The 20,532-nt window shown below is 37.2% G+C and overlaps 1 protein-coding gene across 1 annotated transcript in view; it reads left to right on the forward strand.

The window, feature by feature from the left end:
- The window catches only part of LOC107702659 (CUB and sushi domain-containing protein 1-like), a 232,478-nt gene that overhangs the window by 123,443 nt on the left and 88,503 nt on the right, over positions 1-20,532 (forward strand). Inside the window, exons 31-36 of the mRNA XM_016505042.1 lie at positions 9,188-9,304; positions 10,171-10,284; positions 11,814-11,909; positions 14,543-14,746; positions 17,955-18,079; positions 19,651-19,747. Of these exons, the coding sequence (XP_016360528.1) occupies positions 9,188-9,304; positions 10,171-10,284; positions 11,814-11,909; positions 14,543-14,746; positions 17,955-18,079; positions 19,651-19,747 (753 nt within the window). The remainder of the gene's footprint in view (positions 1-9,187; positions 9,305-10,170; positions 10,285-11,813; positions 11,910-14,542; positions 14,747-17,954; positions 18,080-19,650; positions 19,748-20,532) is intronic.

Raw genomic sequence — 20,532 nt, forward strand, 5'->3', positions numbered from 1 at the left:
GGTCCTGCTGTGCTCTTCCTGCTCCGGGTCCCTCCTGTCTCCTCCCTGGCTCCTCCCTCCGTCGTCTCCTCCCTGGAATCTGTCTGCCAGCCCCCTCCCGGGCGTCCGTCCTCCTCCTGAGCCTCCTCCCTAGTTTCCACCCACTCCCCTCCCCATGTTGTTTCTACGGTGCGAGGACGCACCTTCCGGGAGGGGTGAGAAATGTCACGCCCCTGGACTCTTTGTGTTGTGTTTTACCTCCCCAGGTGTGCCGTGTTCCCTTTTAATTAGTCATTCCTTGCACCTGTGTTTTCCCAATCACCCAGTGTTTAAAAACCCTAGTCCTTTCAGTTGGTTTTTGTTGGAGATTGAACGTCAACCCCTGTGTTTCCTGTGTTCCCTCGTTCCTCGCTCCTTGCCTCCCGAGAAGTGTGACACTAACATGCAGTACATTCATTATCCTTCATTCCATGTCAATATATACATATGTTTTATTCTATATATTTCAGTGTGTCAACAAGCATGAACAATAAATGCATAAGGGAACCACAGAGTATGATGTAACAGGGAACTCACGATGATTCAAACTTCAAATAAAGCAAAATGATGGAAAGCAGAAACAGTGAAGTAGTCCTAAAAAAAAGAGTGTTTATTACGTTTGAAATATGGATATTTATCTTACAAAAATGCATGGATTCGCTACAGGAGGTATTTATTCACCCCCCGGAGCTGTGTGAGGGACGTTTTATTATGGATGCACGCACTTTATTTCACGTCTTCTGAACTGTTGACAATCGAAACACAGCCCCATTGTAAGGCTTGGAGGGGCCAAGACAATTTTTAATATAACTCCGATTGGATTAGTCTGAAAGAAGAAAGTCACATACAGCTAGGATGCTTCGAGGGTGAGTAAAACACAGGCTAATTTTCATTTTTGGGTGAACTAACTCTTTAACCACAGTGGTACGATGCATCGTGAGAACAATTCACTAGCTAGTCATAACTGGTTCCATAAACCATAGAAACATGGATGTACCTCCGTCATTAAAACCACGTTGGTTTAACAATGTAAGACTGTCATTAATGATGTCATGCGCAGGTGGTGGAGTAATAACTGCTAATTCATTGATTGTCAGTTATTATAGTTCATTTACACAAACAACAGAAAGCTGTTGCATTTTTATTTTTAACATGCAGTATGGAATTGTCATACACTTCACTCCCATATAAGTACATGCCAGAGGTGTAAAGAGTACCTAAAAACCATACTTGAGTAAAAGTACAGATACCTTACAGTGAAAATTATTCCACTACACGTTACAAGTCAACAATTCCAAAACAACTTAAGTAAAAGTCTTAGATTATTTGATTTGAACAATACTTAAGTATTTTACTTATACTGAATATAGGCTCAAAGATGCACTAGTCACAGAGACATGCCAGCGATAAACTGTAATGTTGTGGAGAAGCTGCAGAAAACAGGCAGAGGCAAGGATCTATGTGCAGGTATTTCATGGAAAAACTAGAACAAACAATAAGGCAAAACCCAAAGGGAACAAAGAACAGAATGACTGGCAAACAGACAACCATTACATTCAACAACTCACAAGGAACTAAAGAAAAACTAGGGCTAACTTATATACACACTCAAGTACAGTAACTAAGTACATTTACTCCAATACTTTACACCTCTGGTACATGCAGTTCATTCAGTCAACAGTTTTCTCCACAACAATTTCTCAGAGATGCTGCTGTAATGAACATGGCATCTGAGGACTACTTCACTATTTCTGCTTTCCATCGTTTTGCTTTATTTGAAGTTTGAAACATCGTGGGTTCCCTCTTACATCATACTCTGGGGTTCCCTTATGCAATAATTTTTCATGCTTGTTGACACACTGAAATATATAGATTGAAACATATGTACATATAGACATGGAATGAAGGATATAGAATGTACTGCATGTTAGCTTGCTTATTGTGCCCAAGAGCCTGTTCTATTTAAGTGCATGTTATACTAACAAAATGTTATCTTTCAAGGGTAACAGGTAAAGCATGAAAAGCAGCGGTCCGAGTACTGAACCTTGTGGTACTCCATACTGTACTTGTGATCGATATGATACCTCTTATGATACTAACAAGAAACTATGCTTCTAATCACAGATATAGAGCTGTACCGAATTGTTGAATTATGTTGGTAATAACAGAATTTGCAGTCATAGGTGGCTAACAATGCTCTATACAGAAATGCACCCCAGATCATCTTATCAACTTTCAGTCAACTGTTCGCCCAAAATTATACTATAGCATATGCTCCTCTAAAAGAGCACTGCTCTGTGGTGCCTCTGAGTGAAGGTTTTGTGGTGGATATGCAGATCAGGATGAGCAGGACTGGGAAAACTTGGTTTGAATGTTAAGGTCCTCTCTCCCAAAGACTGCACGTGTGGAAGCGGCTTCTTTGTGCAAATGCCATGAGCATCAGTACGGCATCAGCTGTCTGATGAAATGGCACAGCATTTTATGCATTAGTGGCTCATGCAGGGTTAATGGGGTTTCATCAGAACACTCCACTAACAGCCAATAATCCTGCCTTTCCCAAGTAAAATTCTGATTCTTTAACAGTTACTGCTTGCAGAATGGACATTTCTAAGTGAGAGAATTGATTTTAATATTGTTAGTGACAGCTTAACAAGTAAATGCTGTGACTATACGTTAGAAAAGTCGTTGAGCGGGCACTGACCGCATGGCTTTTTATTATTATAATTTTTTTTTACATGCTTGCAATTTCCATACTATCATTTGGAATACTGATGCGGCCCAGAGCCACGTCCTCAAGCTTTTAGACAAAACTCATTAGAAAGAGGTGAGATCCCTTTAAATAATGAAGGACTTTCCTCTCTTTCTTTGGTTCTCTTACCCAAACAGATATTTTATTTGTTTCCATAGTAACTAAAAGACTGTCTCAGTACCGTTGAATGAGGACTCTTCCCTGGCTGTAAATAGTGAGAGGGTGTGGGGGTTGGGAGCATGGTGGGATGGCGCCTCTCAGAGGCCGTACGGATACACGGCTGCTTTTAATCTGTCGAAGCCTCCTTTTCATGTATGCATGATTTTTCACAGCTATGTTCATGCTTTGGATTTGCGAGTGAAGTTTGGGTCGGTCAGGTGGCAGCCACAGCTGTTGTCTTCATGCTTATGTGAGGCAGGAACACATGGGCTGCTACATTTAGCCACGCATGCAGTCTGGGCACAACAGAGTGCTGCTAACAACAGCTAATGAGCTGCCGTCTTAGGAAAGATACAGTTATCCTGCAGTGACCTGTTCTTATGTAGGCTAATGCGTGTTGATGTTATGCGCTCTTTGTTTAGGAGTTTTGGGCTTTCGATGGGTGTTTACTGAACATAAAAAGATAAAAGATAGGAATCCAAAAAATAAATAGGGCTGAATTTAGTGCACATGTTACCACGAGGTTTTGATCGTTCTCTCTTTTATGATACTGATCTTTTTTTTTTTCTCCTTTTGCTGAGATCATTCAAAACAATCATTCATGTTTATTTATAAATAAATCATTGAATATGCAAACTGAATTAGCAAAATTATTCGGTAATAGTTTAGTAACCAATTCTCACTATTAACTAGCTGCTTATTAGCGTGTATATTACTTAGCATATTGGCTATTTCTTAGTACTTATAAAGCACATATTCTGCATGACCATGTTCTACATCCCTAATCCGATACCTAAACTTAACAACTACCTTTGTAACTACTAATAAGCAGCAAATTAGGAGTGTATTGTGGTAAAAGTAGTAGTTAATAGTTAATTGTGAGAATTGGTCCCCAAACTAAAGTGTTACCATAATATTAACAGGACAGATACACAGTTTTGGGATACGAAAACAAACACTTTACTTCCAATCATAATCTGATTTTTAATCAGGTTAATGCATGTTAAATGAAAGAACTGAATTAGCAAGTAATCTTGCTTAATTTTTATTTGTAACATTTGTTTACATTACACTGTTTCTAACAGTGTTACAACCAACCCCAATTACTGTTGTTGTAGATTACACACACACACACACACGTTTGTTTCTGTGAATTGTGGGGACTTTCCATAGACTTCTATTATTTTTATACTGACCAAACAATATTTTCTATCCCCTAACCCTAAACCTACCCCTTACAGAAAAACTGTTTTCATTGTTACACTTTCAGATAAATATCATTTACTATTTTAAATATTTTTTTTCGACCCAGACCGGTCCCCACAATGTCAAAAATTTCAGGATTTACTATGAAATTTTTAGCTTTTGTTAAACTTTAGTTTTTAGTTTTAGCTCACAATTAACTAGTCGCTTATTAGCATGTGAATTACTGCATATTGGCTGTTTATTAGTACTTAAAAAGGACATGTTAATGCCTTATTCTGCATGACCATATTTTAGATCCCTTAATCCTACCCCACACCTAAACTTAACAACTTCCTCACTAACTATTAATAAGCAGCAAATTAGGAGTTTATTGAGGCAAAAATCCTACTTAATAGTTAGTCAATAGTGAGAAGTGATTGCCAAACTGAAGCATGACCTTATGTATTTTATAGAGAGACTTATGACTACTAAGTCTCTATCTACTGTCACCTCAATGGTGGTTGTCATGTATGATAGAGATTGTATCCCTGTACCTAATTACGTAGTCTACTACGGCCTACTAAATGTGCTATTTGCAGGTGCAAAGGGGGCAAAAGGGATTTCTAAAACTTCCAATTATTCACAGCCTGTCGCACGCACACACACAAAAGAAAGAAAGAATGAAACCACAGACAGTCAGGCCTGAAAAATGTATATTTCCAAAAACCTGAAATTTCCTTCCATCTCAGTGTGAAATTGCAGGTTTCTAAAGGCAAATCTTCCAACAAAAGGCACAGTGTGTGTGTGTGTGTATATTTGTGTATGCCCACTTGCACACAAACACACACAACTCTGTGTGTGTGTGTGTAGCTCCAGACAGTCTTCTCATGGTGAGTGTGAAAGGAAGGTGATGTGATCAAAGCTACAGGAGCGAGTTTGATATGCAGAAAACGGGGAGCCTCAGCTGCATTCTGACACCAGCTTTTCATGAGCTAACAGAAGCATTGTGAGGCAGATGAAGCAACAGACCTATGGGTGCCAGAGCCCAGAGGCTTTAGCATGGGACTGATGTGCGAGGAATCTCAATTGAAGATCATTGTTACTGAGACCTGAGGGATGAAAGGAACACAGCCGGAGCAGAGAGATCACAGGTGGCGTGGACTGCGATTTTGGAAGGCCAGGTTACATGTTGGCATGGAGATAAAGGCAAATACGAGCTGAGTTATGCCAGGGATTAGGTACACAGAGAACTTGTTTAGTTCTAACCTCACGCTCTTTCGCTGTTCGTCACAGTTAGTGGCTCTCGGGAAGGGTGTTTTACAAATAACATTTTATGTAATCAGATTTCATTTTAGTGAGGACTTTCTGAATTAGAAAGTTTGACCAAACTAGTGTGACCAAAATTAATTTTTATTTTTATTTTTTGTTATTTTAATTGTTGCCCTTTTTTATCTTAAAAGTCAAATGTATCTAGATGGTGTAACTAGCCTGAGATATACAGGCTACATATTAAAATGTGGAAGTGTGTTTTTTTCCTTCTCGTTCGAGAAGCCATTTAACTCGGATATATAGCATTATAAGGAAGAAAGGATGATCGCACTCTAAATTTCATGTTGATTTCAATGTGCCATGAAAGTATCCGTTTTTTTTTTCCACCTTATTTTTCAGCCAACGATAAGCTATTTCCTGTGAATGTGTGAGAGTTTTCATTTATTAGATGCTATAGGTAAATAACTAGAAGAATAACAAAGTGCAATAAACTATATAACTATTTGTGCTACTTGTGTGCTTACGGTTATGACAATAAGTTAAAATAATATAATAACACATACCAGTTAGCAATATCCAGTATCATAACAGACTGTTTTTGTACAGCTAAAATAACTGGAAACATTTGACACCAAGGGCCAGATTTACTAACAGCTCGTACCAATGCAAACCCTCTTTTGGTGTTAAAATACTACTGTCAGGATTTACTAAAAATACGCAGTGAAAAATGAGCGATGAAAAGGCGTAGACAGTCATTTTGGCTGACCTTAAGGCTGACCTTATTGCATAAGCATTTGTAGGTCTTTCCCTTTCAGACGCAACATTTATGGGAGGAGAATATTTAAATGAATCACACATCATGATCACAAAGGTTTGTGGTAGTCAATTTACTGGTATCTGCGCCGTTATTTACCACCAAAAAAAGCATGTCTTCACCCATTTTGCGCTTGACAATTTCTTGGAATTGCACTCTTGTGCTAATTTGCCTTGTTTAGTAAATCTGGCCCCAAGTCTTGTACCTTTAAGGTAATAATGGGTAATAATCACTCTTACGTTAAAAATAAGATGACTTAGAATAACAATGTAATAAAGTGAGCAGGATTGCATGGGTTCTGTGCCCTCTAGCTCTACAAATCCATGGCTTCTTGCGTACTCCTTTATTACATATTTTGTCTAATTATTATGATTTTAGCTGACAATGAGAGGTTAGCAATCTCAATTCAATTTAACACATTTTATCATATTTAAATCTCCACTACAGAATTGCATAGATTTTCCTCAAGTCAGTGCAGTGCATCTGCAGATTTCACATAGGCCTGGTAATGAATGGCTATTTTAAGTTATGCAATTATTATTAGTTGACTGATATTGGTTTCTTGATGGCCAACGTTTAGAGAGCAGGATGTGTTACACTGAGATAATGTACATATAAATGAATGATAAAATGACATGCGTAACATTTATACACTTATAAACACTTTGCACACATTTTGTCTGAAAAATAAATAACTTTTGCTGAGATGTTGGAACTGATATGGGGGTGGGTAGCACTTCTGTTAATCGGCCAAGCAGGCACTGTTATCTCTAAATGCCAAATTATTGTCTGATTTCTTATAATAACTTCTAAAAGTGGAGTTCCCCAACACTGCTTATCACAGGTGGTCCATTGGTTACAAGGTCATACACTATGGGCCAGGTGTGACAGAAGCACTGACATTGATTAATTTCTCCGAAAATACTCTTCGCTGACCTTCTTAGCCTCCAATTTTTACACTTGGCACTGTCAATAATCCTCTTGGTGACCTTTGTGTTTGATTTTCGCTTGTTTTTTTTTTTTATTTCTTGTCATGCACAGTCAAACACCTAAGCATTTAGCCTCTACCCATTATGGGCCTGATAAAGAGATAACACACGCCAATGCACCAACACACAGATGATTTATAGTCTTCATTGGCTGCTCCTCCTCAATACTCCCTCTTTGCGCTCAGACCTGAATTACGAATCAGTTTTACTAAAATGCCTGTCAGAGGCTATAGCAATTCCAATAGCCTTTCTACGAGGTTTGCATGATGTGTTAATTGTAGGCTATTCTAGTAGCGCTATACCATAAAGCTGGTTTGTGCAATCAATGTTAAGCCTAATCAAATTAACCCTGCTTGTGTAAAAAGGTATGTGTATTTTCCAATATCTTGTTATTGACTTTCTTGCTCTAATAAATGTTTAGGAGTTAAGCGAACCGCTTGCTGCAGGATGCAATGATCTGGTGTCATTAGCTTGTACAAGTCCACACAATACCTACACCCACTGGACCTGAATTGTGATTACTGTTGAGTTGTTATTAGGGAGAGCTACTTCTGTCTTTGATGTGATTTATGTTTGATGTACAGTGATCTATTGTTAAAAACAGCAGTGTTTCAAAGTGTGTCAGTCAAAACTGCTTTTCCTTTCTTTTTTTAATTTCCTCTGGTAATTACTCCACTCATCTGTTATTCAAACAGTGCCTTCTTTTTAAATAAGGTCTTCCTTGCAATCGTGATTTTTGCTCCCTACACACTCAGCAGGGAATTTCTGTTGAAGCTCATTTTGCTTGGCATAATTCATTAATTTGTAATGCCCTACAACGTCATCAAACGATTGAGTCATGCACACTAACAGTTTTAAATATAATGATATGATCATTTAAATAAACATAATGTAAATGACCATACTTTAATACAGTATAATATGCATATAATATATATCCGTGTGTGTTTATATAAAATTTAAAATGAAATTTAATGTGACTTTTATTTTTAGTATTACTGTATTAGTTTATTTTAGCCTAACTTTATATAAATATTATGCAAATGACCATACTTTCATATATGTAATGTATCTAGGTGTGCTTATGTAAATATATATATTAGTATATATGTAAATTAACATAAAATGATTCATAATAGTTTATTTTAGCCAAACTTTGTGTAGTATTATAGTACAGGTACATCTCAATAAATTAGAATGTCGTGGAAAAGTTCATTTATTTCAGTAATTCAACTCAAATTGTGAAACTCGTGTATTAAATAAATTCAATGCACACAGACTGAAGTAGTTGAAGTCTTTGGTTCTGGCCAACAATTCACTAAAAAAAAATTTTTTTATTGGTCTTGTGAAGTATTCTAATTTGTTGAATTGGTGGGTTTTTGTTAAAGGGGTCATATGATGCTTTTTTTAAATATCATTATTTTGTGTTAACTACTTTTACTTAACTACTAGTACTTCAGCCTGTGTGCACTGAATTTATTTAATATACGAGTTTCACAATTTGAGTTGAATTACTGAAATAAATGAACTTTTCCATGACATTCTAATTTATTGAGATGCACCTGTAGTATGCAATTGTTGAATCACACTGTTCACTTCCTGTGGATTGATACACTTATGCACACTTAATTCTTTTACGATTTAAAATTAAATTATATTGGCCAAATATTGACTTTGGAAGTGCTCTATCAGGGGATTAGAACGTACCTTAAGCACACAGAATGTGGACATGAAACAGAGTCTGTGACACTCAGCCATGTGACAAATTGACTCCTGAAAGCACAACAAAAGTAAATTTTTTTTAGATCTGACCCATCATAATGAAAAAAATTGCTTTGCTTGTAGTTTCCTCTTCTCGTCCTCTTTTTTTAAATCTGGAGTGCTCCCTTAGCCTCACTGGTCATCATGTATCGAATACAGTATTAAAAATGACTTAATTACCTTGTGTCATATGGACTGAACAAGAGAAAATATGAACCTTTAGGGTTGTTTCTCTCTTTTCAGCACCATGCGGTGGGCAGTACACTGGATCAGAGGGAGTGGTAGTATCCCCAAATTACCCTCTCAACTACACGACAGGCCAGACCTGCTCCTACCACATCACAGTGTCTGGAGAATTTGGTAAGTAAATAAAGTTACTTACAAAGGTCACGGTTCAGTTTATAGAGTTATTGGAGTACTCAATTACCTTGAATAATCCACTTCATTCAGGTGGTGAGTCCTCAGCCTGTAGATATAAACTGATGTAAAACTCTTCCTGCCAAAACAACACACACACACACACACACACCATGCCTCTGTGATTTCCCTGGTCTCTCATGCCCTACCGCGTGAACCATGTGTCCTTTCTGGCGAGCCAACACATTTAATCACAGCTTCATCACTGGTCTCAGGTCAGAGGGAATGGACACCAGAAGGGACCAAACATACACATAATGCATGCATTACAGACAGAGCTTCATGATTTTAGGTATTAAGAGTACAAAGATGGTAACACTATAGTACTTTGATCTAAACATTACTTGATTATTTAGCTATATATAGCTATATGTTGTAATTTGAACAAGAAGTTCAGTAAATACACTGATTTAAAAAGATCCAGTTCAGTCATTTGTTTGTGAATCACAAGCAAAGAACCAGCTCATGATTTGCAACTTAATTCCTACATAGGTCATTGTTTTTAGAACAGAGCTGCTGCAGTATTAAAAACGATGTTCTGCGGTATGGGTTTACAGTACGTGCATTTTATTCACAATTTCATGGCACGGTTTCTATTATAATGAATTGAATATCATCTGCTATTTTGATGGGACTATACATACTTCTGTGCAGACTGCTTATTATGAACACTTATAAAACCATCGACCTGAATCACGTGAGTCGATGGGAAATTGATGTGTCTTCATTCATTGTACTTCTTTTGTTAGCATCTCTTCTCAGCAGTGGTGATAGTAACACGCTCTGTGCATTTAATTTTGTTTCCTCAGTGGTGTTTGGTCAATTTGCCTATTTCCAGACAGCCATGAACGACTCCGTTGAGCTATTTGATGGGCCCAATCAGAATTCTAGGCTGCTAAGCTCCCTGGCTGGGTCTCATTCCGGTAAGTAATAGCTTTACATTCACCCCAGTTGTGTTGCTTTGAGTTTGCTTTGAAATGCATAGAACCCTTTGAAAAGAGCCAAAACAGGCATATATGGCTTTTTAAATCTGTGAAAAGACAATTGAGCAGTGAACGAGGTCTCAAGTGAGGTTTAATGGCTCCTTTCAGAGGGGAAAATACAGAAGGAGTGTCATTTGCTAATAGTTTTGTATTTGTTTTTTATTGTTTGAAATTTCTGTTATTTACACAGACAGTGAGCAAGTCTGTGTAAATAATTAATTCGTAAAATAATTAAAATTCTTTCTTAATTTACATTATAGTGCTCAAATGTATTTAGGACATATTTAGGATATTACTCAGCCTCAGGCAAATGAAGTCTACTTTTGCAAATAATATGTTCATAAAACAAATACATATTTGGACATGTACATCACCCTGAAAGACCAAATGAAATTAGTTCCATGTCTCATATGGCTTTTGGAGCATTTACAGTATATGCTAGTTAGCAGTCTTTTTCTTCCAACAAAACGGCCTAAATTCTTATTCGCTAAAATGCTCTATGAAGTAAATTAAATTATACTGACTGAAAAGTCTGAATGCCATTGCATTACACAACACAATGGCATAGAGCAATGACTTTTAATCAATTTTTTCTTTCTTTTATTTATTCAATAGCATTCATACATTTTCAACTAAGGTTTAAGTGTGCAATACTTGTTGGGCCCACTGTATTTATATCAAGAATAAATCTTAAATCTCGGATCTATGTTGTCATTTTCATCCTTTGGTTCTAGGCTTGTTTAATTCCTTCTAAAACGAAAGTGTTATCCTTGCGGCTTCTTGCTGAATTATTGTTGGTATTATTGAGTGAAAGGTAATAAAATGGCAAGAAAACGGAAATCACTGCTAATTCCACAGTCTTCGCAGGATTGATGGCGGCCATTGGACACAAACTGTTTGTATGACATTTTTATACTGTATATCTTCATGGTCTGCTGTGCAACACTATATTCCCATGGGAAGCGCTGTAAATTCATATAATTTCTATCTCAGCTTTGTGAGCAGTGGGCCAGAAATCCTGACAGGCCACTCAATTCATAGTTAGTGTGTTTAACCCTCCAGGCTCAACTGTAGTGTTTCAGTCGCCATCTATATCAACACTGTGTTTCTTCCTTTGGATGCAACTTTGTAAAAATACACTTTGATTTTGAATCTGAACACTCAAAGTTTAGTTAGCTCAAGGGTAAGCCATCCTTACGGTTGTTTTTTATTTATTTATTTTTTAATTTACCCACTGCATCTCTGAGCACTGCATCTCTGACAGCTTGAGTATTTCTTTGGGTATCCATCAGTTTTAGGCCCATTGTTGCTGACTTGCTCTCTCCACCCTTGCCCCGGAGGCTGATCCGAGTTATTAAGCCATCCGTCATGTACGCTACCTTAAGACTACAGTTGGTTGCAGGCAGCACATTTGCCTCCACAAGTGATTCGTAAGAGACTTCAACATCTGCCATATTGTGTTTTTGCAGGAGAAACGTTGCCCTTGGCCACCTCAAACCAAATCATGCTGAGATTCAGCACAAAAAGTGGCCCGTCCGCCAAAGGTTTCCATTTTGTTTACCAAGGTAAGCGAGCACTCAACTTTCAGTCAATAACAGGTCATTGTGCAGATCCGAGGCTTTGTTTTTAATCTTCAAATCCGAAACATTCAGTTAGCCTTTGGTGTGTATATATTGGCACCGTGTATAGGGTGAAATCCCGCCTCTGAAGTGCAGGGGCGGCCTGCTGATCAGTATGCCTGAGCCCGCTTACTTTGGGAAATAGACTTTATATTTCACAGAGAGAAGTTAACAGCCGCAATCACAATGTCATAACCAATACACAATAGAGTCAAATGAAGAAAGGGGGTTGAATTTGATATAATTTGTAATGCATTTAGCTCTGAGTAGAGCCGAATGGGAGAATGATTTCTGTGCTATTCTCATGAGTATTTTGAGAGTTGTCTTGCAGTTTTTTTCTTCCATTTTTATTTATTTATGATTTTTTTTTTTGCCACTTTGGTTTGATTTCAGAGCTATATAATATTTCATATGAATAAGGTGGTCAGACTTTATTTTAAGGTCCAATTCTCGCTATTAACAAACCATTAACTACGACTTCAATAAACTCCTAATTTGCTTTTTAATTGTTAGTAAGGTAGTTGTTAGGTTTAGGTATTGGGTAGGATTAGGGATGTAGAATATGGTCATGCAGAATATGTGCTTTATAAGTGCTAATAAACAGCCAATATGCTAATAATAGGCATGCTAATAAGCAACTAGTTAATAGTGAGAATTGGTCCCTATACGAAAGTGTTAAAAATAAGGCTTCGTAAGTACTAATAAACAGCCTTAAACTAAAGTGTTACACCCAATTAAATGTTCCATTTGTTAATATTAGTTGACTACATTAGTTAACATAAACTAGCAATGACAAATATCTCTAAAGCATTTATTAATCTTAGTTAATGTTGATTTTAACAGTTCCTAATACATTAAAATGAAAAGTATATTTTCTATTAATGTTAGTTAATGGACCTGAGCTAACTTGGACTAACAATGAACAGCTGTGTTTTAATAACTAACGTTAACGTTAAGATAAATAAATACTGTTACAAATGTATTACTCATTGTTAGTTAATGTTAGTTACTAACATTAATTGGCTGTATTATTTTTGGGGGTGACACTGGAGTGAGTAAATTATTTTTAGGCGAACCGTTCCTTTAAATGACCCCTGACGTGTCAAACTCCCCAGACAGCATCAGCGTGGGACAGGACATGCAAGGCGTTTTCCCTCGTTTTAAAATATGTCGTAAATTACTGTATAAATGACACTTTTTAACTCCCTTTATCAGCTGCCTTATAAAAAGATACAACAGGAATCTTTCATGGCTGCATCAGCGTACGCACACACACACACACAGCGCAGACCGCAGCAAGCCTGCTATGTCTCTTTATATCTCTCCTCGGCGTTTTATAGTGTACAGCAATGGGCACAGAGAGAACAGCGGGTGTATGAGAAATGTTCTCTGACAGTTAGGACAGTTCATTTGGCTCATGGAGGCATCCAGGTGATGGTGGATGGTCCCACCAGCCTCTTCCTATATATCCACAGCCGTCAGATGAAAGTTAAGGCACAAACAGGAGAAAAAAAAGAACCAAGTTGCTACAATGTTCGCAAAGCAAAAACAGCAAAACCAGCAAAGTTCTCTGTGCTAGGGTCATGAAGACGCTCATACAAATGTGCTAGATAAATATATATGTGGGGTTTCTATAAAAAGAGTGCTAAAGTAGTCACAGTGTACACCATTGCACTGGAAACCATACAATGGCTACAAATGTGTTCAAAAGCTACATTGGTGCTATTATAAAGACAACTTGCTTTTAATTCATTAAAAATGGAAAAGTTCAGTCACAAAAAAAAGTCTATTTGTTTTTACGTTATCAAAAGTAGAAATGGACATTATTTTAGCAGCATGGTAATGCTAAAATGGTATTCGATTATTCAAGTCGAGACTTCTGTGAGTTGTGTGAATTATTTGTTTATGTATCTTTTGGTCACGCTTTAGTTTGCGGACCAATTCTCATTATTACCTAACTATTAATTATGACTTTTGCCTCAGTAAACTCCTAATTTGCTGCTTATTAATAGTTAGCAATGTAGCTGTTAAGTTTATGTATGGGGTAGATTAAGGGATCTTAAATATGGTTATGCAGAATAAGGCATTAATATGTGCTTTATAAGTATGTATAAACAGCCAATATGCTAGTAATATGCATACTAATAAGTGACTAGTTAACAGTGAGAATTGGTGCCTAAACTAAAGTGCTACCTCTCTTTAAATTGATTCAGTTCAATTAATTAGTTAGTAGTAATCTTAGTTAACGTTAGTTAACAAAAATACAGCTACAACGTATTAATGAATGTTGAAATGAACATTAACTATGAAAGTTAGAATTATTTTTCATTGTTTCAGCTCACACGAACAAACGTAATTAAGTAACGTTAAAAAATGGAACCTTGTAAAATGTTAGCATTGTTTTTATGGAAACCATGTTACATATTTTTCGGGATTCTTTGCTGACGAGAAAGTTCAAAAGAACAGCATTTGTTTGATTTGTTTAGTAACAGTGTAAAGGCAGCTTACTGGGTTTTGAAACAGAGCCGGTGTGTTTCCAAGCCTCCATTTTGATTAGAGATCTGTTTCCTGTCCACTAGCTGTTCCACGCACCAGTGATACACAGTGCAGCTCCATCCCAGAGCCCAGATACGGCAGGCGGATTGGGTCCGAATTCTCAGCTGGCTCCATTGTTCGTTTCGAGTGCAACCCTGGATACCTCCTCCAGGGATCCAAAGCCATCAAGTGTCACGTAGTCCCTAACGCTCTGGCGCAGTGGAATGACACCATCCCGAATTGTATAGGTAAGCTAGCCTGGATTTATCCTAGAAAAATGCACACTAGTCATGTTTTATTCAGGACTAAACAATTCAGTGTGACTGAGCGTTAGAAATAGAGCAACACAGACAGTACAAATTCCATTTGACTTTTACATGCTTGCTAACAGGTACCATCATTCAAATGTTGATTTATAGCCCTGCATTTTCTCGAGTCCTTAGAGAATGTAAATGTGCGAGCTTCCCGTGGTCTCTACTAACCTTGAGGTAACTAATAAGGGTTAAGAATCCTGCTGGAGGACGAAATGGGGATGGCCTCTATGAGGATTTAAAATGTCAGGCCTCTAGTTAATATTTCCTTCTATACTGCCATCCTCAAGGGGCTGAGAAGCTGAATCCAAGGGCCTCTGGGCCACAGCCTTCAGTTCAAAGCCGTAACCTCCAGGCTTTAATACTGAGCATTTAGCTGTCGCCGTATTCTATAGTGCTGTCACGATTTTATCATTCCCAAGGCACGTCCTCATTTCACTCTGCTTTCAAATCGCAGTTCCCCGTTTTTCATAGGAATTACAAACTGAACGGTAGATATCTATTAAATATTCATAGAAATTAATATATTTAGCTTTTTTAATCGCAACATAAAAGTCGTTCCTCATTCAACTCTTTCTTCCATGAATTAAAGTCAGCATGAAACACCATTTGGAAGCAATTTTCTCTAAACAAGGAGGTCAGTCCATAATACCAGAATGGAGATGAATGCCAAAAATGTAATGTAAGTAATTGCTCTGGAGCTGCAAAAAAAAAAAAATGTTTCCTTCATGCTTTTAAGAAACCTCCACAAAAATCAGATGTTGGAAAAACATCTGCTTTAATTAAATGGAATTTTTAAACGCCCATCAATAGAAAGGAATTAATTTGCATGACATACCGGGCCACATGAAATAGTTTGCCCTACCCATTTTGCTTCCATAATGTGTAATCTGGTGTATTAATTTCATTCAAAGTGAAACAAGATATTCATTGAGAAAAACACATAACAGAATGTGTCAGGTATTTGGAGAGGAGTGGTTAAAAATGGGAATTAATGTCGTCTGAAAAGGAATCACTCCAGGAATGTGAATTAAAAGGTCAGTTTTGATTTCACAGAGCTTCAGCAAATCCCATTTTGTGCTTCCTTACATTTTTAAGTATTCTGAAGTGAAATGCCTTGAACACAACCTCTCATATTTCTACTTCTTCAAAGTGTGAGGTTCAGAAATCAGGCTGGGGATTGGGTGAATGTGTGTGTGTGTGTGTGTGTGTGTGTGTGTGTGTACACGCACTGGTATTCCCTACATTATGGGGACCAAATCTCTGCACCAGGATAGTAATACCAGTACCGGATACCATTTGTATCATTGTATTTATATACAATGATAAAATCAACAATAATATTACAATCACCCCGCTAAAACATACATTCTCTGCATGAGAAATGTCTTTCTGGGAGCACTTTATATTTCCCAAGAAACAATCTTATGTCACTGCTTTTGTAAAGCCTTATAGCTGTAGAAGCTGAACAAATTATTCATAAGTCAACATGATCGACAATCAAAGTTTACCTTTTTTAATGCATGTTCCTGGCCTTACTTTGAACAATTCATAGGTGCATGTTATTACATACACACACATAGGTTTCCATGTTTTATAAGGGCTTCCCACAGACATAATAACCCTACCCCTAAACCTACCACTCATAGATATATATGTGACCCTGGAGCACAAAACCAGTCATAAGAGTCAATTTTTTTTAATTGAGATTTATACATAATCTGAAAGCTGAATAAATAAGCTTTCCATTGATTCTTTGGTTTGTTAGGATAGAAAAACCCTTTCACAACATCCAGCCAAGAGAAGAACACCCTCCAGGAGGTAGGTGTGTCACCTTCAAAGTCTACAATCAAAAGAAGACTTCACAAGAGCAAATACAGAGGCTTCACCACAAGGTGCAAACAAGGCCTGATTAGACTGGTCTAAATTAGACCTGATCAGACCACTTCTGCAAAAAGCATTCTTTGGACGGCTGAAATTAAGATCAACCTGTACCAGAATGACGGGAAGAAAAAAGTATGGAGAAGGCTTGGAACAGCTCATGATCCAAAGCATACAACATCATCTGTGAAACATGGTGGAGAGGTGTGATGGCATGAGCATGCGTGGCTTCCAGTGGCACTGGGTTACTGGTGTTTACTGATGACGTGACAGAAGACAGAAGCAGCCGGAAGAATTCTGAAGTGTATAGGGATATACTCTCTGCCCAGATTCAGTCAAATGAACTTTTTATTTATGATTATATTTATTTGTCCAATTACATTTAAGCCCCTGAAAATGGGGGGACTGTGTATAAAAATGTTTCTTTCTTTCTTTTTTTTTGATATATGTGACCCTGGACCACAAAATCAGTCTTAAGTCGCTTGGGTATATTTTTAGCAATAGCTAAAAAAAAAACATTGTATGGTTCAAAATTATAAATTTTTCTTTTACGCAAAAAATCATTAGGATATTAAGTAAAGATTGCGTCCCGTAAATATATCAAAACTTATTTTTTTATTAGTAATATGCATTGCTAAGAACTTCATTTGGACATCTTTAAAGGCTATTTTCTCAATATTTTGATTGTTTTGCATGGTCAGATTCCAGATATTCAAATAGTTGTATCTTGGCCAAATGTTGTCCTATCCTAACAAACCATACATAAATGGAAAGGTTATTTATTCAGCTTTCAGATGATGTATACATCTCAATTTCAAAAAAATGCTCCCTCTTATGAGTGTAGGGTTATTATGTCTGTGGGAAGCCCTTATAAAACATGGAAACCTATGTGTGTGTATGTAATAACATGCACCTATGAATTGTTCAAAGTAAGGCCAGGAACATGCATTAAAGAAAAGGTAAACTTTGATTGTTGATCATGTTGACTTATGAATAATTTGTTCAGCTTCTACAGCTATAAGGCTTTACAAAGGCAGTGATATAAGATTGTTTCTTGTGAAATATAAAGTGTTCCCAGAAAGACATTTCTCATGCAGAGAATGTATGTTTTAGCAGGGTGATGATAGCTTTGGTTCATGTTTCCTCGGGCGTAATCGCATCTTGTGTCAAAAGAGTCTGCTGCCTTTCTCACAGGACTCAGTTCAGGCACTTGTGGTGTTCCATCCTCAGCATGAGCTCATTTTGCCTCTGTCTTGCTCCACAGTCCCATGCAGTGGGAATCTGACAGAAAGGAGAGGTACCATCCTCTCCCCCGGGTTCCCGGAGCCTTATGGGAACAGCCTGAACTGTGTGTGGAAAATCATTGTTACCGAAGGAGCTGGTATCCAGGCAAGTACAAAAGAGCCACGTGTGAACTCATCAAATGCAGTAAAGCTACACCTGCTGAAATGATAAGATGGAAAAGATTCCTTTGCATGCAGCAAGGGAGTGAATTACACAGGTTAAATTTAGCATTGTATAATGTGCTTTATGCTGTTCAAACTACTGTTTGTTTTATGTAAAAGATCCAAAAGAGATTCCAAATGTAGAGCACGCCCATAAATGAAAGTTAAGATAAATCAGAAAAATATTGATTGTGGCATTGTATGCATTGTTGCTCCCCAGGCTCATTTGGAAATACGTACCTCTACCTACATTTCTGCAAAAACACATACCTATATGTAGTTTCCAGTTGGAAATATACACTAGAGGCAGTACAACTCTGACAACTTTTATTCCTTTTCACACAAAGTATGATTTACAGGATCAGCGTTTCAATTAAGAAAGCCTAATTTTGGCATAATTACTTGCAGAATATTATGTTATCACTTCAAAACAATTGTATCATGCTGCAGGATTTGAAAACGGATACTTTTAAACATTAGTTTCACATATACAGCTTCATACAATTTGGATTTTCTAACACAGTTTGCTCGGTAGCTCACATTAGCTCTGGTACGAATCCCGTGAAACTACAGTTCGACAAAACAACATTTGTATGCATTTGTTAATACTATCATGTAGGTTTAGGGTTGGGTTTGGTGTAGGGTGTATTTCTAACACGATAGAGCATTAACGTTTTAGTGACACTCCCCAGACATTTGAATTTTGAATTGCCACAATATGTACCTGAAGCAACATAATAAAAATGCAGTAATATGTGCCTGTACCAACATAATAAAAATGTGACGGTGTGATGAAAATAAATAAATAAATACATGCAAAGAAAGCAAAGTAATTACAAAAAAAAAAAGGCACCGATGAGCAGTGCTTGAACATTTTTAGGTAATCTGACATTTGTATAAGGTATCCAAGTAAACATTTAGAAAATTAAAAGAAACAAATCAAAATCAATTTTACTGGTAACCCCGCATTGTGGTACCAAACGTGTGCAGTTCGAAACAATACAATGTCAGAATGTTAGATGCTCGACAACAGACACCCAATCCCATACCTCATATTTGTATGCTTCGTACAGTCATAGAAACTGCCATTTCAGCGTTTCAAGTGGTGCTCTGAACTACTGGTACTATAGAAATATTGACATTTTTTTTCTCCAAACAATCTCCACAGTTCAAGCAGACTATCAATACTAATCAATCAATACATTTTTTTTTTTTAATTCAGAAATAGTAATGACATTAGCATATCCATGAGCAGACATTGACAACATTTAAATATCAACACCTATCCACCTATAAAGTAATTTACATATTGATGTGTTTAAGGTACAGTAGCACGAAGGTTAGGTTCAGATAGGGGGTGAAGAATTGTTGCATAAAACAAAATGGCTGTTTTTGATTAAAGCAACCTTGGCCACGTTTATAAGCAATACTGCAAAACTGTGGCCATTACATGAGTTAATTTTAATTGTGCAGAATTTTGTCATTTCATAATGTGTATCTCCATTTTCTTGGCAGATCCAAGTCATGAGCTTTGCCACCGAGCATAACTGGGACTCGTTAGAAATCTATGATGGTGGAGATATGGCAGCTCCAAAGCTCGGGAGCTTTTCAGGTTCGTATTGTCTTTATTAATCCCCTTTTAATTGCTTATTTCAGTAATAGTCTGTTGGAGTGATTCGGCATCTGATTTGCAGAAGTTCTCCTAAAGCTAATTTGCATATCATGTAGTTCTTTATAGGTCATTACAGTTTCATATTGCAATAAAACTGAGAGCCAATCCCCGCCACTGGTTTTATGCCCCTGGATTCTTGGAAGTGCTGCAATTAGCTCCAGTCCTGGAAGGCTGTCCATGTGCCATCCCTTACATAACAGATGAATGCCCTCATTTTACATTTGGTTGATTAACAGTATCAATTCTTACAGCCTTTTGGGTTCCAGTTGGAAAACCACCAGCCACATTTATTTCATCCCGATTCATTATCACAATGTTCTGGACCAAAAAGCTGAATGTTTCAAATTGAAAGATTAAATGTTACGAGTATTATGAATACTCGCCATCATTACCGCTTGCATTTTAATGTGTAGTTTAGCTTTCTTTTCTTTGTTTGTTTGTTTGATTATTTATTCAAGTAATTCATTGTTGGCATGCAATACTTTTGGAAAGTTGATATCTGTAACATATTTATTTAAAGGGGTCATATGATGTTGCTAAAAAGAACATTATTTTGTGTATCCTGGCAGGAGCGACGAGACAAAAACATTTTTATAATGTTTGACCCATTATAAACGAGGCATTTGTTGCATCCAGTGGGGACATAATTACGGATTATAATGACTTATACTGGCTGGCTTGCGGCAACCACATGTGATGACCCCGGGCTGGACTCCGCTTCATCC

This window comes from Sinocyclocheilus anshuiensis, unplaced genomic scaffold, assembly GCF_001515605.1.
Source record: "Sinocyclocheilus anshuiensis isolate Anshui unplaced genomic scaffold, SAMN03320099.WGS_v1.1 scaffold6, whole genome shotgun sequence".
NCBI classification, from domain to species: Eukaryota; Metazoa; Chordata; class Actinopteri; order Cypriniformes; family Cyprinidae; genus Sinocyclocheilus; species Sinocyclocheilus anshuiensis.